A 26,083-nucleotide genomic window follows, 5' to 3' on the forward strand; every position below is an offset into this window, starting at 1 on the left:
ACCTTTAAGCAACTTTGGAGGTCTACAAATGGTTTTACGATCAGACATCTTGGGGATCATAAAGTCCTCTTTGTCTTTGATAATCTCCCAGACGTGGACCGTATCATTCTCCATCAACCATGGAGTTTTGATAAATATCTCGTTGTTATCCAGAGGTATGATTCTGACACTCCGGCTAGGGAACTTTTATTTAATAGGGCTACATTTTGGGTGCAGGTTCATGATATTCCTCTCCGTTTTATGACTAAGGAAATGGCTGAGTGCCTATGCGAAACAGTTGGAGAGGTCAGTAAATCTACAGGTGCCGTGGATGATGAGGGTGGTCATTTTATGAGGGACCGTGTTACTATTGATATAAATCTTCCTCTCTGTCGTGGTCGGGTGATTACTCTCGTGGATGGTGGTAAATCCTAGGTGGCTTTCAAGTACGAGAGGCTACCAAATTTTTGTTACTGGTACGGGCGACTAACTCATGACGACAAAAACTGTGAGCTTTGGATCCAAAGTAAGGGTACTCTTAAAGTTGAAAATCAACAATTCAACTCTAGTTTGAGGGTAGCTCCGTATACAACAGCTGGTAAAGATGTTATCTTCGTGCCTGGGTACTATGAAGATCGGATTAAGCGAGCTCATCAATCCCCTGTTGTCCCTGTTGCTAGTCCAGCGGAGGTGGTAATGGAGGAAACGCCGGCGGTGGTATCTCAGCCCATTTTGGAAACCGGAAAATCTGGGGGTGAAATAAATGCCGAATCTCTTTCAAATTCAAATTCACGTAGAGGAAAGGAGAAAGTAACGGGGGAGGAATTTACGCATTCCAGTCCAAAAATATCTGAGTCAACTGTGCAATTAAACTTGGATTCTCCTAGTTTTCCGGACCCCAGTAAAGGCAATGATTTATTCTCGGCTGTCCTCCACGATATAGACAAGGAATTATCAAAATTTGATTCCTCAAATCCCGAGTTAGGAGGGATTTCTAATCCTGCAGTTACTACTTGTCCACTCTCTTCTGATCTTCCTAAACTCAAGGAGTGTGCTACTAAGCCTCCCACATCCCAATCACGTGACTCACTTATTTCCCACGTGCCTCCTGTTTTGATGAGCACGTCCTTGACAGATGTCCCTATTTCGATTTCGTCTGAGGTTCCAGCACTTAAAAAAGGGACTTGGAAAAGGCAAACTCAAGCTAACCCACGGGTGGACTCAAACTGGGATAAGCCTTCCCCACAAAAACGCTCCTTTAACTCCCTGGATGTTCCTAATGAATTACCATGCAAGCGCCGATTGGTTTCTCATCAGGAAGAGGTTCACTGTGATATATTGGCAGAGGTTGCTCAGCAACCCTGCCAGAAGCAATGAGTTTTCTAGTCTGGAATTGTCGTGGGCTTGGGAACCCACAGACAATTCGGGAGCTCGGTGATTTGGTCCGGGCACAAGATCCTGCAGCTGTGTTCATTGCCGAGACATGGCTGGATGAAGCGAGGCTAAAGTTCCCTTTACGAAATTTTGATCTTGAGCAGAAACACGTTGTCTCTAAAATCAACCAGGGTGGCGGTTTGGTTCTCTTGTGGAAAGCTGATTTTGATTTATCTGTTACTTCTTCTTCTCTTAACCACATAGACGCTGTGATCAATGCTGGTAAGACAGATTCTTGGCGCTTTACGGGATTTTATGGTTATCCGGAAACTCAGAGACATCATGAATCTTGGACTAAACTGAAAAATCTCAACCTCTGTTTTTCTTTGCCTTGGCTGTGCGCGGGAGATTTTAATGAGATTGCTAAGTCTCATGAGAAGTTGGGTGGTCGTGCTAGGCCAGAGAATCAGATGAAGGAGTTTCGTGACACTTTAGATGAATGCAGTTTTGCGGATTTGGGTTACGAGGGGTCGAAATTCACGTGGTTTAAGCGTTTGGCTGGGGGTATCTCTGTATGGGAGCGCTTGGACAGGGCTGTTGCAAATCCAGAATGGCTTACTCTCTTCCCGGGCTCATCAGTTCAGCACTTAGAATCTATTTTCTCTGACCATAGACCAATCATTATTCACCCCAATGGCATTCAAGCTCGTTCTCGAAGACCTTGGAGATTTGAGCAGGTTTGGTTAAAGGATGAGATGTGTCACTCTACTGTTGAGTCCGCTTGGTCCCCAGCCATCTTCTCCCCTTTTCCGATGGAAGTGGTAGAAGGAAATATGATTCAATGTCAGTCAAAGTTACGTCAGTGGAGTAAGACGTCCTTTGGGAATATCACTCAAGCCATTATTGAAAAGAAAAATTCAGTGAAGAAGGCTGAAGAGGAGGCTGTCAGAGGAGGTAATATTGACCGGTTTCTTATGCTTAAAGCGGAATTGAGAGACCTTCTTTCCAGTGAAGAAAAACTCTGGCAACAACGGGCTAAATTGCATTGGCTGAAGGATGGTGATCAAAACACAAGGTATTTTCATGGTAAGACCTCCCAACGTTATAGGCGTAATTTTATTAAACGGCTCAGGGACTCAAATGGAGTTTGGTGCGATGGTGATGAGAAAGTGGCAGGTCTCTTCATTGACTATTTCAAGGGGCTTTTTACTTCCTCTAACCCGAGTCATATTGGTGAAGTTCTTGAATCAGTATCCCGGGTTGTCAGTGAGCAGATGAATTCAGATTTGTTGAGGGTCTTCACCAGGCAAGAAGTTGATGTGGCTCTTAAACAAATGGCTCCTTTGAAGGCCCCGGGCCCTGATGGCATGCCACCCATTTTTTATCAACATTATTGGAGTTCCATTGGTGATGATGTATCCTGTGCTGTGCTATCTTGCTTAAATTCAGGTACTATCCCTGCTAGCTTAAATCATACTTACATTACTCTTGTGCCTAAATCAAAGTGTCCGGAACTAGTTACGGAATTTAGACCTATTTCTCTCTGTAACATCCTTTATAAATTAATATCCAAAGTATTAGCAAACCGGTTGAAAAGTTTGCTACCTATTGTTGTATCTGAAACTCAAAGTGCTTTCCAATCGGATAAAGCTATTTCGGATAATATCCTTGTTGCTTTTGAAATTCTCCATCATATGAAGACGAAGAAGTATGGTAGAGGTGGTTATATGGCTATGAAGTTGGATATGAGCAAAGCGTATGATAGGGTGGAATGGACCTTTCTAGAGAGCATTATGTTGAAAATGGGCTTTCATGAGAAATGGGTGGGTATGGTGATGGCCACAGTGAAAACGGTTTCCTATTCTATTTTGGTAAATGACGAGCCCCGTGGGAATATCCAGCCAACTAGGGGGATTAGACAAGGTGACCCCTTAGCCCCCTATTTATTTTTGCTCTGTTCTGAGGGACTTAATGGTTTACTTAAAAAAGCTGTTAATGGTGGTGAGATCCGGGGATTTTCTTTATGCAAGTATGGGCCACAAATCTCTCATCTTTTCTTCGCAGATGATAGCTTGATTTTTTGTCGAGCTAAGTTAGGTGATGTGCAAGCGGTCCAAAATGCCCTAGCTTTGTATGAGAAGGCTTCTGGACAAAAGATTAATAGCCAAAAGACCAACTTGTTCTTTAGGAAATCAGTCTCGAATGAAACCAAAGATGTTTTGAAAGAGTTTTTGGGTGTTCCGGAAATAAAGGAGTATGAGAAGTATTTAGGACTTCCAGCTGTTGTGGGGAGGAAAAAAAAGGAGAGCCTAGTGTATATTAAGGAAAGGATTTGGGGTAAACTTCAAGGGTGGAAGGAGAAACTTTTGTCTCAAGCCGGGAGAGAGGTCCTTTTGAAAGCCGTTGTCCAAGCCATCCCAACCTTTGCTATGGGTTGCTTTAAGTTACCACTAAGCCTCTGTCATGATATTGAGGTTATGATAAAAAACTTCTTTTGGGGGCAACAAGGAGAAAGACGGAAAATCCATTGGAAGAAGTGGAAAACTCTATGCCTACCTAAGGAAGAAGGTGGGTTGAATTTCAAGGATTTGAGTAAATTCAATGAAGCCATGCTTGCTAAGCAAGTTTGGCGCTTGATTCATGATAAGGAATCCCTTTTCTATCAGGTTTTTAAGGCTAAATTTTTCCCTTCGGGTGACATTTTTTCAGCCCAATTAAAATCCGGTTCCTATGCGTGGCGTAGTATTCTTGGTGCTAGGAAGCTAGTGGCTGCTGGGGCTAGGTGGAGAATCGGAAATGGTTTAAAAACCCGAGTTTATTCTGATTGTTGGCTGCCAGGGGGAGGCTCGGGCAGGATCACTTCCCCTTTTTCAGAGATTCCGGTAGATGCAGTAGTTGCTGACCTTTTGGATGTTGACTCGGGATGGTGGAATGGGGAGTTGATTGACAAAAATTTTCTGCCTTTTGAAGCTCAGAAGATAAAATCCATCCCGGTGTGTTTCACCCCTCAGGAGGATATTTTAATCTGGCCGAAAACAAGGGATGGGAAATACTCTGTAAAATCGGGATATAAGCTTCTTCATGAACTGGAAATTAGTGAGCTAGCTTCTTCATCAGATTCTGGGGAAAACAAAAAATTTTGGTCGGGTTTATGGAAAATGAAGGTTCCAAATAAGCTTAAAACTTTTGCATGGAGAGCTTGCACAAATTCCCTTCCTACGTTGGACAATCTGCTGAAGAGAAAGATTGTCTCTTCTTCTACATGCCCCAGGTGTAAAAGCGAGCCTGAATCTGTCATTCATGCTCTGTGGAGTTGCGGGTCACTTGGTCCAGTGTGGGGCACTAGCTTTGAGGAGCTGAAAGCTGTGTCTCCTCCTTTTCTAACGTTTGTTGATCTTTTTAGGTGTGCATTGCAGAATCCACGCGGAGCTGAGTCATTCATCACGCATTGCTGGTTTCTATGGAATGAACGAAACAAACGCAGAGTGGGAGAAGCAGTCACGCCACTGGATAAGCTGGCGGACCTGGCACAACAATTCCTCCAGGAATTCCAGCAACCTCGTCGCAAGCCTGTCGTCAAGCAACCTCCAAAACTGAGCATCTGGAAGCCACCGGACCTGAGTTCAGTGAAGACAAATTTTGACGGTGCTATTTTTGAAGAATTGGACGCAGCAGGCGTTGGTGTCGTTGTTCGAAATTCCTCGGGAGAATTACTGGCGGCACTATCTGAGATCATTCCTTTGCCATCGTCTATTCTTGCTCTGGAAACAATTGCGGCGCGAAGAGCAGTCTCCTTTCTGCATGAGCTTGGTTTGGACAGCTCTATTTTTGAAGGGGACTCTGAATCTTCTATACTGGCAATTACTAACCAGTGTTTTCATCATCCTGTAGTGGGTCATTTGGTCAGGGATATTTTTTCTCTAGCTAGTTCATTACAGTCTTTTTCTTTCATTCATACTCGTAGGCAAGGTAATGGCTTGGCTCATGCCTTAGCTCAAAGGGCGAGATTGTCTTTTCCTGTTTCTATCTGGAAGGAGTCTGTTCCTCCAAATTTACTAAAACATTTCATTTTTGATTTACCGAAAATAAAGTAGCTTGACCGGTTTTGGTCTGTTTCTCAAAAAAAAAAAAAAAAAAAAAAGTATCAAAACTTTCTTAAATGGCCCATTAACCAAATTGAAGCAGATAAATATCTTATAGGTGTAAGTAATTGTGTAAGCCTATCCCAACCCAAAACTCATATGATCGATGTAATTAGTTGGTGTTAGTATAGCACTGGCCGCTGGGAATGCACTTCGTATTATGGGCATATTATTTTAAGTTGCTCTCAGTAATAACATACCCTTTGCTAATCAACCCACTTTGCTATGTGTTATAGACTTACAGAGTTACAGTAACCCTTTGCTTTACTAATATGTAAACATATGCATGTAGGATGTAGCTGATTTTGTTTAGTTTGTTGAGGATCTATAGTCAATTTCAAGATTTTGAGATTATACTTTTGTTTTAGACTTAATTTTTGTCATTGCAATGCATTTATATTGAGTTAGAGAGGTGATTGGGACTGAAAACCTCAAATTTATAAAATTTGACACTTGTTTTTTTACTATGCTCCTGTACACAGCTCGTTGGCAGGAAAGTCTGAAGAAAACATCATCTAATCAGGGGCAAAAATCACTTTGCGTCACAAATTTAATGGATAATCTTCTATTGTAACGTTTGGGAATTAGCTTAGATTGTAGTAGCTAGGATTTTAATGGTATAGAGAATAAGGTTTTTTTTTTTGGGTTTTTAAGGTTAGAGACTTTTTAGAATTTAGAGTCTCTTATTACTTGTGGAAAACATGCATTAGAATCAACTTCTTCTCATAAATATTGTATATAGTTCCTACATATACATGTTTTTAGATCTTCAAACATTTTCGCTCATTCCCTAGCAGCTTGGGCCTCCTTTGCTTATTGTTCTTGTTAAATTACTGATTGTCTCAGAAGTTAAACTCTCAAGCTTTGATACTATGTTAAATTACAAATTTTTCTATAAATTTAAGCTACTAAAAATAGAAAATTTAATCATTTAACCATATACTTCCATTTAACAGTGCTACTAAAACCAGAGATTATCTTGAATTACCTGCAAATACACTTCTGGGTCCCCTCTAGTCTAGTAACTCCTTTTAAAATTCATTTGGGCCTCCAGCAGAACTGGTTTTTTTTCTTTTTTTTCCTTTTTTTTTTTCTTTTTTTAAATGATACAGATAACTCAAAAAAATAGCACATTCATTGCCGATAACCCCTCCAAATAGAGATAAACAAATTTAACAAATTTCATATGAGCATCAATATCAACTAAAAAATAAAATCCTTCGTAAATAAGGACTCCTATAAAATAAAGTAAAAAAATCTTTAATATCTATGGTTTGCTGAAAAACCCAGATCTAATTAGAAAAAAAATAAAAATAAAAATAAATAAAAAATCCCTTGTGCCTCAACTAGACGACTGGTGCTAACTCCCTCCATATCAGTTTGCAGTCTCTCTCTCTCTCTCTCTCTCTCTCTCTCTCTCTCTCTCTCTCTCTCTCTCTCATGTTTGAGTTTAACATGTGTGAACCGCATAAAACACTAAAACGGGATAAGTTTAAGCACAAAATTAGTGTTTTCTAGTAAATGTTTTGACTCTTGACTGTTCTGTGGTTTATAGCTTGCATTGCTAATATTATATTTTATTGTTTCTTGTTTTGATATTAGTGCTATACAATCCAGTGGGGTTGGCCGAGTGGTTGGATACTCGGTCTCAAAGTGGCTGTCTTGGGTTTAACTAGGAGCTCCCTAGTTCAAATCCAAGCACTAGCATTTTGAAAAAACTTCTTGAACCAGCGATTTACCCTACTATGGACCCACTAATCACGAACAGTGATTAGTCTCTGTTTGAAAGTTTTGAGGAAACATTGTGGAAAAAAAAAAAAGATACTAGTGCTCTACTGATTTGGTTTTGAAAAATTAATTAAATAAACATTAAACAGTGCTCTCTGTTTTGTAGACTAAAGTCGTGAACATGTTTTGTAACTAGGTATGTGTTTTGTATTTTTTAGAGCTTGCACTTTTTTTTATATTTAGTTTTGAATCTTCGTCACAAGGGTTTTATTTTATATAATATGTTTTGTTTATTTGATAATAAGGTTTTGAGTAATTATATAATTTATATTAAGTTATTGTTAAATGTAATTTCTTTTTAATAAATGTGGAAGAAGTGAGATTTGAACCGGAATATGAAACTTGAGATTATATTTTAACTTGAAACTTGGCCCTCCTAAAAGTAATTCCTGCCTCCGCCATTGTATAGCTCTAACGGTCTTGGTGTCAACCCCATCTCCACTTTTCCTACTTTGGTTTCACAGGCCGGGTTAGGCCCAAGTCTTTCTCTCAGTAAATTCGTATTATTCAAGGAAAAGAAGTGGCAAATTGTTTCACGATAGTGACCTTTAAGTCAAAGACTTTTGGCCTTTCCGGAGGTTAAAGAAAAAAAAAGGCCTCAATAAGTCTAAAATGTTTTACTGTCATTAGAAGCCTTTGACAGATTTGGAAAGAAGCTGGCTGAAATTGAGGACAGAATTGTGACAATGTACAATGATAAGAAGTGGAAAAACCGAGTTGGACCAGTGAAAGTGCCATATACTTTGCTCTATCCCACTAGTGAAGGTGGACTTAATGGCAAGGGAATTCCCAAAAGTGTCTCAATCTAAAGCTTCTCTACTTGGGTTGTACTTGGTTAAAATTCTACGTTTTTCTTTCTTCTTTTTGGACAACTTATGCTATGAATAATTCATTTAATTTCTCCTTAATAAAGATGAGTAGCTATGAAACAATCTAATGCTACATGCTTTAGGGTGGGTTTGAATATCGCTTATTTGCTGAAAACTAAAAACTTATTATTGAAAATACTGTAACAAAATAATTTTTAAAAGAGTGAATAGTGCTGTGGGATCCAAATTTACCTAAATATTTGTGTTTTGATGACTTTTGTGGGTCTGTGAACCATACCCATGAGACCCACTTAAAAAATGCAAACGCACGGATTGGGCAAAACGCCCAATCCAAACGCATGCTTAAACTTTTTTCTTTTTTTTTTGAGAAAGCTTAAACTTCTTTCTTGGGGGTGTTTAAAACTAAAGAACCTTATCAAACAATTAGTATGAAATGTAAAAAAGCATCATTGATTGCAAAATGCTGATAAAAATGGAGAAGCTTGGAATTATCCATCAGCACATTAACCACCAATTGCATTGCGTTTTCTTTAATAGCTCCATGTAAATAAATTCAGAGTTGCTGCAGCTTGGTCAAAATGTGTGGCTCAAGTTTTTGCACTTTTAATTTCTAATTTTTTTTTTAATTTTTTCTAAAAGGTACCAGTTAAGCTAGAAGCCCAAGTTGTTGCTACAATAATAGCAGATCAGTTTAATAATTAAATGGAAAAAAATATAATAATGCTTAAGCAAAAAACTATGCATGAATATGATTTTCCTCCATACCTTTTAAAGAGTTATATGGCTCTAAGCTTTGCTACAATTTCAGGAGTTGTGCTAGAATCACCAAATATTGCACAATTTTGTGCCATAACTTGGGAATCACCAAATATTGCACAATTTTGTGTCACAACTAGCCACATGGCCAGTTGTGACCAGTGAAGGAGTGTCTGTGGGCCATATGGAGACACAATTTCACCAATCACAACTTGCCACATGATGAGTTGAATCAGAAAATTGTGCCTTTTTTATGATTCCAGCATTTTCCACAATTTGCAATCCGGTAAAAGCTGAACTGGTGGCCCTGATGTGACTGATTATTTGTTGCCCTCAGAAGACCGTAACACGTCAGCATTTTGCAATCAATGATGCTTTTTTACATTTCATACTAATTGTTTGATAAGGTTCTTTAGTTTTAAACACCCCCCAAGAAAGAAGTTTAAAGCATGTAGCATTAGATTATTTCATAGCTACTCATCTTTATTAAGGAGAAATTAAATGAAATATTCATAGCATAAGTTGTCAAAAAAGAAGAAAGAAAAACGTAGAATTTTAGCTAAGTACAACCCAAGTAGAGAAAGCTTTAGATTGAGACACTATTGGGAATTCCCTTGCCAGTAAGTCCACCTTCACTAGTAGGATAGAGCAAAGTATATGGCACTTTCACTGGTCCAACTCGGTTTTTCCACTTCTCATCATTGTTCATTGTCACAATTCTGTCCTCAATTTCAGCCAGCTTCTTTCCAAATCTGTCAAAGGCTTCTAATGGCTCTGTGTCAAAGGTCCATTCACGAGTATCTCTCTGCCCAAGATAGACCTCGTCCGTAGAATGCCTTGACAAGATTTCTATAAGGGAAACACCAAGCAGTGTCTGCAGCTGGGCAGTGATTGTTTTCAAGTAAACATTATCAGGGTCTGACTTGAGTTCATCATATTCAGGAGTGCCTTCTTCAGGCATGAATCTTCGGCTAATTGTTGGACGGTTAGGGAGGTAGCCTGCATAAGGGTACTGTCCAAAGTTAACCGCTGCATGGAGTGCAGAAGCAATCCATATAATGAGAGTGCATGTTTCAACAAGCTCTTCGCGTGTCTGCATTTTAGGCCACCAGGGCTCATCTTTCTTGTCACCATGGCCCTGCTCTCTGAGTTCCTTCCACCAGGTTTGGAGTTCAGCATCTTTCTGAACTACGCTATCAGTCTCGTAGTAGAAGGAACAATAGTCTTTAACCCATGAGTTAATTGCTGACCAGATTTCAAGCCCATCAACAGCATATGGGTAGTCCTCAAGCACTAAGCGGAGACCATGTGGCGAATTTGGATCCTCAACTGCCATTCCTCTGAATTCAGCAAAAGAAGCAGCATGTCATTTGAAAAAAGATCATAACAACGAATGTTTTCATTTTATTTGTAGTAGTTTAGGCCTTTACAACAATAAGATAACCAAAATTTGAAGTCTAAATTTTGCCTCAACCTTCTTTAAACATTATGCATTTGTGGAGTGTCATTTAGCCAATTTCAAGAACCTTTTATGTGTTATTTTGCCTCAATTTTAAGTCACTTCTAATGCCAGATACCTCATACGCCATGAATATGTCATTATGTTCTAGAGTGACAGATTTACCTCTTGAGGAGGTCTGCAGGAAGTGCTTGCTCAGGAAAAACCCAGTCCTTATAAACTACTGATGACATCTCCATAGAATACTTTGCTGGAAAAACTGTTGACTCCAGAATTCCACCACCATTAATGAGGATCTGCCGAGCGAATGCATTTATATTCATGGTGTCACGGAAATGAGGTTGCAAAAGCTTGTAAATTGGATGGAGAACACTCAGCTGCCTGTTTGTTGCTATCACAAATGGCTCAATCACCGCATGGGTATTTAACCTGTGACCAATACAAAAGGCATTTAAAAACTCATTTTAAAATATAGACAAGTATCATTTCCTAGGCTTTCGTTGACAGAGGTATACCAATGGCTAATTAGCTGATGGTAGCCTGAGTCATTAACAGCAACATAAGCTTTTGCCAGTTGCCAAATAGAACCTTCAATGCCTTGTTCAGCTGGTGTGTACACTTTGCTAATGGCACCATATTGGTCTCCTTCAGGATGAGGCAGGCTTAATTCAATCACGAGTGGTTTCAATGCCCCATCATTTTTCAAGAAAAGGAGTGTCCTGCTGGCGTAAGTCTTTGTGGAAGTTGAGTTTATCCTCCTCAAATAAGGCAAGATAGCATCGTGGTGATCCAATATGAATAACTTGTTCTTCTCGAGTGCCTATTGCCAAATTCATGTTCATTATTATTAGTTCAAGCTAATAAGAGTAAAGCAGCTAACTACAATTGCAAAATAACTGCAAACTAGTTCACCCAAAATTCTTATGTGGAATAAGTGAACCAAGGAACATTACCTCCTCGATGGTGAGCCCATCTAGGCTATTTTCTATGTGTTCTCTGGTAATTGTACTGTTTTGATCTCCATACACTTTAGGATCTAGCTTGCTTGTGGGAGGGAATTCCTGCAATGATTTAAAATGAATCATGATTAACGATGAAAAACTATAATCCTCCATTTGGAAGTTGAGAAGATGGAGGAAAAGAAAAATAAATATGGCATCCAGATTAAAGAATCTAAAACATATGCAAGCTAAAAAATACTTTGAGGCGGCTAATGTTGACAGGGTTTACTCCCGCAAGCATCTCTCTGGCAAATTCTTCATCAGTCCTCCATGCAGACCTATCTTCTGCTCCAAGTCAATGAAACACAACAATTCAAATTAAAGTAAATAGAATTTGAAGAATAATACATCTGCAAGATTTTGAATCTGTCACCAAAAAATGGCTGTGCCATGGAAAAAGTTATTATACCTTTAATCACTTGGGGCATTGGGTATTTGAGGAGTCCTTCACCATCGGTTGGGAAAACTTCCTTGAGCATCTCCGCAGGGATGTTGTCTCTAATATCTTTAAGCAGACCGTCGGGCAACTTAATTCCTCCTTCATAGAGTTTAAGTACATCTTTGAAACTATCAAACTCACTTGGAGTGCTGTCAAATAGAGATTCTAGCTCAGGTTTCAGGAATTGGCCTACGGCTTTCAGTGCATAAGCAAGGAAGTCTGACAGCTTCAAGTGACCAAATCGTTCATCTCTTGGAACATAAATGTTTAAGCTCATAAGAAGCTCCAGCCTGCTCTCAGTGTTAGGATCTGTTACAATTATAACAAAGAAATCTTAATGACAATGATGATAATAGCAATAAACACCAAAATCATGCTAACTTTTACAGTGAAAAATGTACAGATTGTGATTATCATCAAGAATTCATTAATGAATCTAACTCTCAAATTATTCATGGTAATACAAACTTCAACTGATTACAGTGCTATTCGTCATATTAACTATCATTGCTAGTACCTACACAAATTCTAACTATAGAACAAGTGACTGAAAATTGAATTGAAATGTCTAACCTGTCTTCGTTGGTGGTCGTCCAGTTCTTCCCCTACGTGGGTAAGGGTACTCAATAGAACCTCCAAGAACTGGACGGGCATATTTAGCATTTTTATCTGGATCGCCCAAATCATTGTAGTAAGCATAGTCATACACCCTTTCCCATTCCTGAAGCTGTCCTTTTCCATCTCCTCTCAGGTTCACTAGCTCGTTTTCTCGGTACTTTAGCAGTGGCACTGGTGTATCACTGGGAAGATATGTCTGCAAAAATATAATTGAATCAAATTGTAACTTTAGGATGTAGTTCACAGTCGAAACACCTAGCTTATACCAATTTAGACGTTTCAGGGTAAGTTTAAAGTATTACGAAGAACAACTTTTAGATGGACTTCTCCATGACCCTCTACGCAAATCAACTTTTTATGCAAGTTCATATCATATTTCAGCTGGCAGCTTCAAGTGATTTAGCTATTTTATGCTTTCATTTGCAAGGGCTATTTTAGATATATGGAAATCCATAGAAGAAATTTCGTCTAGCTTGCATCGGCTACAATAACTAAGCAAGGGTGTTTTTCAATCAATTTGTAGGAGGTTTCTCTTCAAACTACTAGAGTTCGTGCTAAACTTGAATTTGACACTATTTCTTTTCCTGTGGTTTTAATTAGAACATTTCAAAACTTTGGAACTGCATGATCACTACAGAAATCCTCTTATAATTTATTACCTTGTTGGAGAAGAAAACACGGTCCTTTCCATATTTGTCTGCAGGATAAACCCATGAATTGCAAACAAAATGGACTTGGCCTTGACCTGGAACATCTTCAAGCGTAAGACTTTTAAGATAGAACTCACTGTGATGGTTGTTTTTTATTAAAAATGCTCCTGGAACTCCTATTTCATTGTCCCAGTCAAAGGTAACCTTGAATGCAGACTCCCCTGCTACTAAGGGGGTGATTGTGGTTATCCAGTTTTCCAAATATGCTGGCCTTCCAAGTTTCCCTTGCAGCCCATTTGCTACAAAAATATATCAAACACAAAAGTACATCAATTACAATTTTTAGTGTGCTCCAATTTTTTCCAAACATGGTAATGACTAATTACACTATAGAAAGTGAAACAAACTATATGTCATCAACATTAATATTTACCCAACCATTTAACTGAGCTCAAGCTTGATGAGTTAGTGTAGCTTTTCTAAAAGTCCAGGCTAGGCCACTTTGAAAAATTGTGAATTTGTGAGTGAGCCTTATTGTCTTATGTCCTGACAACCATCCTATGTAACAATTTGCCATGACCAAACAGTTGATGATGAAAAACCATAAACATGTTTTCAAAATTTTCATTAAGTCACTAAAGAAATTACCTAGTTTGATCTCAATAAGGTTTCTAAATACTGATTATGGTTCCACTAAACATAATATTACTGATATTTTTACATTCTTAGGAAGAGGAAAAAGAAAAAAGAAAAAAAAAAACTTGGATATTAGCTGCTTCAGAAAAAGGTACAGTCATAAGAAATAAAGAAACCCCACTTGCATTTTATTTAATATTGAGTTTAGGTAATTGATGGTTTAAAGAAAAGATCAACATTTTTTCTGTCACCATCACTTAATAAGATAATCACTAATATAGAATATAACACAAATGAACTGGGTTAGTTGAAACTTGATAGTCATGAATGAAAAATCATTTTCATGTGCTGAATAAGTTATGACCTATTGGACTAGAATAGCAGTTTTATTATGTTATAGCCGACATCCATGAGTTTAAGAAATGATGTATGTCTTACAAATCCTATTCATTGGACATTGACTATTAAAACCAGACAAAGACATAGATCGCATATATCTTGTGAATTGTGACATCATAGTTGGTGTCTTGATCTTTGTTTAAAGTCCTACCTTCAAGTTTTTATTTTCTTTCTAACTCAAAGGTTAGAAAAGTCTTACCATCTTGATCATAGCATTTCTAAAAAATTAAAGCTTTTTTTTCTTTTAAACTATCAAATCAATAGATAAATAATTATAAAATGTTTCAACTAATTTAGTGGCAATATTAATATATAATTATCTTCTTCTTCTTCTTTTTTTCTTTTTATAATACTTGGAAACCAATAGGTTTAAGTCTTATAATTCTGCATTGTAATAATAATGTCATAAATGAGTTATGAGGTGGATTCACCAAATAAATGGACCAAATTTTATGATCTAGTCCACTTGCAATTTTTGTTTTGTAATGAAATAGGTCCACATGCATTGTACATATGGGACAATCATCTCAATTATGGCCTTGCATCAATCATAGTAGAGATAGAGGATTAGGTGGGCTCAAAACTACTTCTAGATATTTTCCCCGTAAAAAAATAAAATAAAATAAAATAAAATAAAAAACAATAAAAAACAGCCCCCTGACTGGAAGAATTGGTCCTTTAGACTTGTTGTGTATAGTATATAGAGTCGCTGTACCAATTACAAATGTGACCTATCTAATAATTCTTCACCACATCTTAATTTGTATTCAAGAATGTTAAATATATATAATATAAACAATTCAAATAAAACAAATAAAATAATTGAGATACATTGGCTTAAAACTATTTCTAGTCTAGATATTTAGAACTACTACAAATCAACTCAATACAAAAAGCCGCCCTCTGATCTGACTAGAAGAATTGTTTGTTTTGACTTATTGTTGAGAATGGAATAGTGCATATGACAATCACGATGGCTTTTTTTTTGTCTGAATAACAAACGTGGTTAATAAGTCTTCAGCACATTTTTCGTTCTCATTCAAGAAAATATATATGGGTTATGTTAATAAATCATTTTTAAAAAGTTTTGACATGAGACAAATATAAAATAAAATAAAAAGAATCAAAACAATTACTTTTTCTTTTTTCATAAAATTTTTTTAAATATCCCTCCGAAACCAATGAACTTGGTGCATCCATTTATATATATAGATAGGACAAAATTTAACTATAAAATTTGTTGTAGTTTTAGACTACAACCTTAATCAATAAAATAAACATTACTACATATTTTGAAAATCTAATCGTTAAATTGCATATTCTTTATACTCTTAATACACATGTCAAATTTTGTGTCAATAGGATATTATTGACTATATAATCTATAAGTTTATATTTAATGCATAATTTTATACTACAAAAACTTACAATTTAAACAATTTATTGATAACATAGTTATTGATGTTTAATTTTCTTAAAATTTTACAAATATGGAGAATATAAAAAGAATATGTCATCTAACGGTGAATTTGTCAAAATTTACCTTTAATAAAAAGATATTAAATAAAGTTATACTTTAAGACTACAACTAATTTTGTAGCTAAACTTTACCTATATATATATATATAATTTAAACAAAACAAATATCGAAATGGATCATTTTGAATTTTCAGCCCTATTCTTGATGGCCTATGACCACTGTGGTATATGGATATATATTACACGATTCCCATTTCCGTCCTAAATAATGAGTTAAAGAAAAGAAGATGAGAAAGTGGTAATGATGATGGATTCATTTAATCTAATGGCTTAAATCTTTGACACCTCACCAAATAACAAAAAGACTATTTTGCCCTTAAAAAATTTCACCCGTCCACTGTTTCAGTTTCGGCCCTAACTTTTCATAAACTCAAATTTTTTTCTCTCTCTCTCTTTCCCCTGCGCAGCTGCCTCTCTCTGCCTCTCCTTCACCCCATTCTCTACCTCTCCTTCAATCCATTGTCACAGCAGCCCGGTACAAGTGAGTTCTATGAATCAAAATCATCACTTTTTTTAATAGTGATTATAGAGTTATTATTATAATTTTTGCATGTCACTGACATTATCTCCTATAGATCAAGACATCCAAAACAAAAACCCAACAAAAAAAGAAGCAAGATTTATTATCTCCTATAGGAACCTCAATCTTTTTTGCCCAAAAGAACCTAGATCACAAAAAACAAACCTTTTTTCCTTTTTTTTTTTTTTTTCTCAGTTTTTAAGAGTAACAAGAGCAAGAGCAAACCAATGATGTTTGATTTCTTAGAACGTCAGAATACCACTCAGACACGGAAAGGACAAGACAATGAGAGAAACTAATCACCTAATTACCTTCTTCCGTACAACAACAACAGTACAAATCCGAACTAAGAAAAAGAAGCAAAAGAGACCCAATATAAAAACAAGAAAAAACCCAGCAGAGCACACCACCAACTAGTCTTGAAAATATGGCAGAACCCTCAAACTGTAAGAAAAACAGTCGAACAAAATTGAAAGCAAAACAGGGAGGTTGTTGAGCTTGTGAAGAGTTGTAAAGGGCACTAGATAAGAGATCAGAAAACTCGGAATAAACCCACAAACAAAAAAACAATTTGGGGTCCAAGAAGCTTAAAACAATTCAAAGAACCAAATCAGACACATACTTATATAGAAATAAGATCATGAATTATTTATTAAAAGCAGAAGGATGATGATGAAACAATAATATAATATATATATATATATATATATGAGAGAGCAAGAGAGAGAAAAAAGAAGATATACTTGTGGTGTTAGAGATAAGAAGAAAGGAAAGTGGCAAAGGCTGTTGGGTCTGGGTGAATACTGAAAAAGCTTCCTTTTTATTTTTTATTTTTTGAGTTTGCTTTCAAAGCCAGTGTATAATGTATATAATAAATTATGAATGACAGATTTTGATCATTTCTGGTACTGTGTGTATCTGCATCACGACTGACAGACAAAACCAACGCGGTCACAATTAAAAAAAAATTAAAGAGAGAGGTTTGGCCTTGTGTGGACTGGTACCGGGCTGCTGTGACAATGGATTGAAGGAGAGGCACAGAGAGCGGCAGCTTCGCAGGGTAGAGAGAGAGAGAGAGAGAGAATTTGAGTTTATGAAAAGTAAGGGCTGAAAGTGAAACAGTGGGCGGGTGAAATTTTTTAAGGGCAAAATAGTTTTTTTGTTATTTCGTGAGGTGTCAAAGATTTCACCCATTAGATTAAATCTACGGGATATAAATCCTAATGATGATAATCACACAGATAGATTTTTTTCAACAGGTAAAGATGATGCTCATGGAAAAGGAAAAAGTGAAAGAACCTTGATCTATAACCACCCAATCAAGATCATTGTCAATTTATTGAGAGCCAGTAATGATAAAGTCATGGCTGGAAAACTTGGGTCTTTTCTAGTTGGCTTAAGTCTTCTCCTTAACCGTGTTGAACAAAAATAGTATCTAGTGGAAAACGAAAAAAAAAAAAAAAAAGCAAAAAGCAAGACCAAGACCAATCTGGAAATAACTCGCATGTCTCCATATAGGAGTAAAGGCCAGAAATTCAAGCATGGTTTTGGGTTGTTTCCATTGTTTCTTTTAATAACATGGTCACCATTAGAAGACTAGTAGCTTAAACAACAAGAAAATATATCTTGAAGAAAAGAAAGAAAGACCCAAAAGTAGTACTGGTTATGAACGATATGGAGAAAAGAAGAACTAACCAGGGTCACCATTAACAGCACTTATGAGCTGAAAAGAAACCTTTTGGCCTAACAACTCAAGGAAGCCATCAAGAACAGAGGCATTGAAATCATTGAAGTCCAAAACATTCTTTTTCATCAACACCACTTTCCCTTCAACCTTCTTGTTCCCACTTTCATCATCGCCAGTTATCTTGTTGATGATGTTCTGAAGCATCTCTAACTGTTTCGAGCACTAAGCAAAGAATATGATAAAGAAAGTTTAGTTTTTTTAGAGAGAAAAAGGTTTGTTGTTGGATGTGAGCAATGTGAAGAGAAGGGTTCCTTGTACTTATAGAGAGAAGATGAGAAAATGACATTTACAATTAATGAAGCTTCATTTTGTGCATGTTTGTGGGGTATACGTTCCTCTTATTTTCTTGGTGTGAAAGTTGCTGTTCCTTTTTTTTTTAATATATATTAATTCATCTCTATAGAGAAAATTCTTGTTCAATTCTGGGGACGAACCTGTCAAAGGTCGTATGAGACACGTTCATAATCCTTGGGATTGTTTTACATACTTTTAATTGTACCACATATACAATAATGCAATTTTATTTCCTGCATTTTAAAGATGGGGAAAGAGATATATATATATATATATATATATATATATAGTATATTGTAATAGTATTGGACCATTATTTAAAGCTCATGAAGCTTCAACTTTGGTGGGTAGTTTCCTTGAGTCAGTCTGTCAAATTTGCATTTATTTTGCCTATTAATTAGTAGGGCAAGTAGGTCAAATTTGGATGGACTTAAGAAGAAGTTATCTATTAATTTGTTAAAATGTGATGAACATGAAAATATTAACAATCAGAGAAATTAACCATTTTTTTCTGTCATTAATTTCCCATAACTTAAATAAGGAAAAAAAAAAGTAATCGGCTACTGATACAAGTGAATATATAGACGTTTAATGGCCATTTCGAAGGGGAATATGTGGCCCTATAGAAACCAGGTCTTTTCCTTTTATGCTATAAGAAGAAAAGGAAAAAGAAAACAATAAATTAAATGTCTGCAATTCTGCCATGGCTAAGAGCATTTGCAGTTGTGTAGATATATTGCAATATTGCTATATTTTAGCTACATTGCTGCTAAAGTGATGCTCCAACAATGGAGCTAAATCTAAAAATTTTAGCTTCAATGCTACAGTGCACATCTAAAAATAGATGTACACTGTTCATGAGGAGCAAAAAAAAAAAAAAAAAATTATTTTAATCATCTGGGCATTAAAATAGTGGCACTCTCTCTCTCTCTCTCATTCACTCTCTCTCTCTCTCATTCATCTCTAAACATCACTCTCTCTCTCTCTATCCGGTCTCTCCAACTCACCGCGATTCCACTCGGCGAAAATATCAGCGATTCCACTCACCGTATTCCAATTCACCGCGATTCCACTCGCCGTATTCAATTCCGTTGTGTACCAACGAAGGACCGTATCGGGCATCAACGAAGGACTGTATTGGGCACCTTCTTCGCCGCCCGATATGCCCATGTCGAGATACAGTAAGCTTGCGACGAGGCCTGTTCGATACGACGCTCAGTGTTTAGGTACCATTCATTGCCGCCGTCAATGATGGAGTCACCTGGCTCCATGAAAGAGGAGACGGCGGCGATGGTTTAGTCGACCGAGGAGCTGGCCTTGTCGAGGATGATAATGGATCTGGGGCGCTAGATCTGGGGAGCCGGTCTCGAATTTGTGCTGGGTTTGTCTCCGGTTGGTGATTTTGTTTGGTCTAGATTGAGGATTTGGGTTTTTTTTTTTTTTTTTTTTTTTTTTTTTTTTTTTTTTTTTCTACTGTGGACTAGTGGTGGTGGTGGATGTTTATGCTGTGTGGTGGTGGTGGATGTTTGTGCTGTGTGGTGGTGGTGATATATTATTTTATTGTAGTAAAAATATCATTATTTTATTGTAGTAGAAATATTATTTTATTGTGATGAATATATTATTTTATTGTGTTAAAAGCTAAAATAGATCCACTGCTGCAGCATGTGTGTAGGTAAATAGATAAAGTAACTTTTTATGAAACTAAATTGCTAAAAATTTAACTCCACTGCTATGGATGCTTATCTGTGCTTTAAAATTTAGCTAAATTGCAATCTGTGCTTAAAAAAAAAAAAAAAATCAAACTATAATATTCTTCATCCAATAACTTTATGCTACTTATAAATTACTATTCTTTGGGACCTATCATCCCTCAACATGTTCTTTATCAATGTGGCAACTCTTTACTCTTGTCTATTGCAGCTTTTAAAATTGGTTTAATATATCCAATTGGAATCTCTATCACTTTGGCTTTTTCTTTTTCTTTTCTTTTTTTTCTTTTTTTTTTGAGACAACCCGACCCGAAGGCTAATTGGCTTTTTCTTTAAAATGTGCATTTACATGTATGTAGTTTTGTTTGGTTTATAAGATATGAGGATTGAGGATTTGATTTATTATCAAATTTAATTATATAACCAATTAGCAAACCATATTACACATATCTTTTACATGATATATCATTATCTTCTTATTATATAATAAAGTTATTAGCCACACTATTCACAATCTTTCCATGACAATTTTTCGGGTTCCGAATTACTATTAAAAAAACCTTCCTATCTTTTTGTTGGGTATTGCTAGTGTTGGACGTACACGTTTTTTTTTTTTTCCTTAATTTATTAATATATAGTTGATGTGCTACCCATACCATAATATAAGATTTGAGAAGCAGTCTAACATGGTGTGCATTGAGTTGTTAATTTCAACCTGTTATTATGATATGGGTCAATATTGGACACTTTTTGTACAGAAAAACCTCTTTTGACGTGTGTGAGCTGAGCACGCATGTATGGGCACGTGGTTAATTCATTCATGAAAGAAATTAAAGATATACTGCTTGATCTTGAAACTAAATTTAGAAATAAAATTACTTTTTACTTTACGGCACGTGGTATAATTTTTTTTTGTGAGCAAATTTTCTAGTATAATTAATACTCTTCTCTATATATGTTACTATTATAATTCAAGTATGGTTCAGCAGCGTTTGGCATTAGTCCTTTTTTTTTTTTTAACAACAAGTTTGGCATTTGCCCTAATTGCATTTATTTTAAGCATTTACATATATCCCTTTACAATTATGTATTGGTTTAGCGACGTATTTTGAGCCAAAGGACAGTACTTTTGTTTTTTTTTTGTTGGCCCAACTCATTTAAGTGCTAAGGAAATTAAAATTGACCCATCTAGAATGGACAAAGTTTGACTACAAATTATGGTTGTAGTCTAAAACTACAACCAACAATAAAATGACGACATGTATTCTCTTACTAAACCAGTTTAAGTGATTCTATACAATCATTTTAAGTGAGTCACATGATAGTGGCATTCTATCATCTTATTGTTGATTGTAACCTTAGGCTACAATCACATTTGTAACTGAATTCTATACATCTAAAATTATTATTATTTTTTTTAGAATCAAGTTTGCATAGCTTTAATTTCATATCTAGAAAATCAAATACAAAATCATTGGAAATATCTAGAGGAACCTCTTCCAAAAATTCTTCCTCCCTCTTGTATTTTTGGTATTAAAAAAATGGACATAAATTTCAGTAATATGCCCCCTAGATTTTTATTAAAATCATGTAATGCATTTAAATAGTTAACTAATGCATTTTTTATTCCCTCTAATTATTCGATATCATACATAGTTTATTCAATTAAGGTGTATTTGATGTATGCCTAATTATATAATATTTTTATTAAATTGACTTGTATATTTTTAGACTTGTTAAGACTTACTTTCTTTCCCATAAAATAATATTAAAAAAAAAAGACTTACTTTCTTCTTCTTCTTCTTTTTTTTTTTTTTTTTTTTTTTTTTGCAAAATTGTAAAAGACTTATTTGATATAAATATTTTTATTTACATAAGAAAATATCATGTGTTAAATTAAAATTACAAATATTCCATGTATAAGCAATAAAAAATAATATATATATATATATATATATGTGTGTGTGTGTATTATATTCTTCGGATTTAATTTTTTTATAAATTTTTTCTCAAAAAAAAATTTATATATTTAGCTTGGCTCCTCCTTAAAATATTTTCTAGCTTTGCCATTAGCGTTTACAACAACATTACTGTACTTACGTACATGATAAAAAGAGTAGTATTTTAGACAGCCAATGATGGATTTTGTGTCTTCGAGGATGTGGCCAAACGCAAAGAAGGATACTTCCTCATTTTGAAGGGATTTTATTACAATCTCTGTGTCACCTTCTAAGACCATGTTGTTGGGTTATATAGAGTCTAGTTTGTGTTTAATCCAAATTATGACTCAACACAATATAAAACTTCTACATTTTTAATAGGAGATTTTTTTAGGCTTAGTTTATGAAGCGGAGGCTTGGGCCGATAGGCTCATGCCAGATATAAATACCGTTGTGCATCCTTTGCAAGAGATATAAATACCGTTATTTTAGATTAAGGTTAGTTGTGTTGTTAATTTTGAGAAGAAAAAAAATTGTATAAATGCATCTTGTCTTTATTATTGTAACTCTGTTAACGTAGGCAAATTGTTGAACTACAAAATTTTTTGTTTCATGTGATTGCTTTGTGTTATTTTTCTCTCTGTTCTCATCGTCTTATAGATTTGAAAATTCGTATTTATTCCCAACAATTCTTATGGATATCAGTGAATCAATATCCTGAACAAATTGTTTAAATTTATTGATAACTATACCATGAAGTTTTCTTCTTCTTCTTTTTTTGGATAAAATACCATAAAGTTATTAAAATCTTAATAATTTATTGATAATTAAAAGGTTTAGATTTTGCTAAAACATCAATATTTAAACAAACATTTAATATCATTTATTACTAGTTTAAAATCTTATTTAATATTAATGACGTGACCAAATTTAAACCACTAATTTATTAATAAATTGTCAAAATTTTAAGAAGTGAGTGGGAGAAAATTTGGTAGGAAGATATACCTACGTGCATTCATGAGTAGCAAATTACTTCTAATATACCGAATGGCTCTGTTTTGTAATCCTGGTGCCTTTTGATTCTGGAACGCATTGTTTCCGGGTGCTTTTGGAATATGAATGAAAGCTTTCAAAAAAGAAAAATTGAAGAAATCCGTAATAAAATTATCATAAAAATTCCAAATAATCTCAACGGAAGTTTAAAAGGAAAAATTATATTATAATACGGTTTCAAGTGAACTTCTTTCTTTCCTTCTCAAAAAAAAAAAAAAAGTGAATTTCTTTCTTAGTATATGTGAATTTTATACATGTGAATTGTAGTTATTGTGAGAATATGATATTGTAAGTTCGCCTTTATCTCTCACACAATGGTGACTTAATATATGAATTAACTCAATTGATAAAGTCTCTTATAATTAAATAAGATATTTAAAGTTCAAACTCCACTTATACCAAAATTAATTGGTATTTTAATATACGATAAGAAAAATCAATATACTCATACACTGAAATTCTATTGTATCTATTAAAAAATAAGTATGACAAATTCCGGGCACTACGACACTCTATGAAAAGGACAGCCAGGCTATTCATGCTTATTGGATCATTATATTTTAAGCTATGATAAATCAGAAGTGATATTGCAGCAACCAATGAGTAGTAATTTTATAATCGAATAAGATATTTGAAGTTTAAATTTCTACTACACCAAAATTAGTTGGTATCTTAACATGATGATAAAAAAATTATTATATTCATACGTTGAAATTCTATTATATCTATTAAAAAATATGTATAATGAAATTCGGGCATTAAGACACTCTATTCAAAGGACAGCCAGGCTATTCATGCTTATTGGATAATTATATATAAAGCTATGTCAAATATGAGAAGTGATATTGCAGCAACCATTGCTATCTGGTACAACAATTAGTCCTCTCGCATGTGGTAGAGCCGTCAACGAATTCTTTAGGATAGATGTATCATATATGGGTCAAGACATCAAGGTTTCAGCTCTTACAAGTTAGTATATTGCCAAAAAACAAATCACATGTTCCTCAGTAGTATGATTGGAATTGGATACAATTAAACCGTGAATTTTTTTTTTAAATTCATATTTAATTTTATGAAATTATTTTTACTTTTATTTCTAGTAGAAAAAGAAAAAACTTAAAGAGGAGTAGGCAACTCCTACATGCCTCAAATGCATATTATAACCTCTTTCTCTCATTCTTACTGTCTCACACAAAAGTAAACCTTATATACCTAATATATTAATAAAATTTACCTTTTTTTTAGCAAAAGGTAAGCGATATTTTATTAAGAAAAACAAGAACTAACAAAAACTAAGACAGATCCAATTGGAATACAACATCCAAATCATTAGGTAAATCCTCTACCCATACATCAATATCTACAACTAAAGCTGATTGCCTAGCAAGACTGTGAGCTAATCGGTTCCCATTCCTTCTGACACGTTGAAACTGACACCATCAAATTTACTTTGACATGAGATGTTGGTAACTGTCATATACCAAGTAAATTCAATTTCGAGATAGTTTAAAATAAAAAATAAAAAAATAAAAATAAAAAACCTTGACTTGATTAGGAAACCTCCTACCACTCTAATGCCCCTCTTAATCATAAGCTCATGTTACCTGCAAAGACAAAGAAACAAGCTCCATGTAGAGTATCGAGAGAACCAAAAAATGACATTTAATGCATATGTACAATGTTACAAACTAAGGATCTGTTTGGATACAACTTATTTTACTGAAAATTGAAAACTGAAAACACTGTAGCAAAATAATTTTTAAATATGTAAAAAATTACTGTTCACTCTTTTTTACTATTCATATGCCTTGGTGCACTGTTCATGTCCCATGAACAGTGCACCAGGCGCTGGTCTTTAAAAAAAAAAAAAAAAGGCTAAAAACGTGTACGCGCAACGCAGACGTGCAATCCAAACCCCACCTAATTAATAGAAAAGGTAAAATCTCATTATTTGCTTCATTGGAAGATCAAATTGCTGACTATCACTGCAAATGAGATTCCAAACAACATTTTTCAGTGTTTAAACGCTGAAAATTATGGTTCTTAAAATAAATAAATAAAATGCATTTGGTAAGGGTGTTTTTTTTTTTAAGTGTTTAAGTAACGTTGCTCATTTTAGGGTGTTTAAATATTGAATTTAGAAAACTCTTTTACCAGTTTTTAGATTTCAAACAACGTTGCTCAATAGTACTTAATTTTGTAAATAATTTGAAAAACATGAGGCCCACTTGGTTAGACAACACATAAAACTTCCTTTTTCAATTCCAACCAAGGGGCCCACTTGTCATTTAAAAAAAAACACACACACACACATACCAAGTACACAATTATGTTTTTCATACAATGAAACATGTTATTTAGAACATGGTACCAGGAAAATTTTTTTCTTTATGAATACTGTAAACACGTATTGTCACAATACTTTTTAAACCACAGTTTTCACATTATTTTAAATAACGATACTAGAAATCTTCAACCAAACAGACCCTTAATTTTAGCATCACTCACAACTCAATTCTCAAAATTGGGGCCGATTGGTAAGATTGTTCTAGTAAGATTGTTTATATTTTTTGAAAATACGTGTAGGTGAAAAAGTGTATGAAAATACGTGTAATGTTGTTTAAAAATTGAAAACATATGTTTAAACATATGTACCAAACGGGCCTATATCCCATGACTCAAAAGTCAAAATGCTATCCCATATCTCTTATCTTATGCTACATTTGCCTCTTATTATGAAAATCCAATTACCAAACATTTTACCAAACATATCAAATCATAAAGGTTGTCATACTTAAAATATGGAGTCATTGCAAGTATTCACCCTAGAGTATAGGCTTATCTGTAATTCTCGTCTTATATGACAAATCAATACCCTATTCTCAATTCTAAATATATATATATATATATATATATAAACTCTATTTTCAAAATTAAAACCCCTACTTATTTTCAAATTCAATAAATTACTGGACAAATTGGGTGATGGGATAACTAATAAATTTGTTACCAATAATTTGCAATGCCCAACCCATAAAACCTCAGTACTGTTACTTATTGTAACACTCATTTGAATGATGCCATGTATGGTGTTGAGTTTATGAAATTTCAATAAAATAAGAAGTCTTTATGTCACGTTACAAAGGGCCTCATTTCAAAAAAATACGACGTTTGGGGGCTTTACCGGGACTAACTAGTTGTAAAAAA

General features: G+C 34.9%; 1 protein-coding gene across 1 annotated transcript; it reads right to left on the reverse strand.

Moving 5' to 3' along the window:
- Nucleotides 1-9,306: 9,306 nt before the first annotated feature.
- Nucleotides 9,307-18,131, reverse strand: LOC115981620 (probable linoleate 9S-lipoxygenase 5). The gene is made up of 9 exons (XM_031103898.1): nt 17,826-18,131; nt 13,046-13,335; nt 12,342-12,582; nt 11,739-12,077; nt 11,529-11,614; nt 11,282-11,389; nt 10,844-11,148; nt 10,494-10,757; nt 9,307-10,209 (listed from the first exon to the last, which is right to left on the reverse strand). Exons 1-9 carry the CDS (start codon nt 18,019-18,021, stop codon nt 9,456-9,458), a joined length of 2,583 nt encoding a protein of 860 aa, XP_030959758.1. The 5' UTR covers nt 18,022-18,131; the 3' UTR covers nt 9,307-9,455.
- Nucleotides 18,132-26,083: the final 7,952 nt, after the last annotated feature.

Source organism: Quercus lobata, chromosome 3 (assembly GCF_001633185.2).
Source record: "Quercus lobata isolate SW786 chromosome 3, ValleyOak3.0 Primary Assembly, whole genome shotgun sequence".
NCBI lineage: Eukaryota > Viridiplantae > Streptophyta > Magnoliopsida > Fagales > Fagaceae > Quercus > Quercus lobata.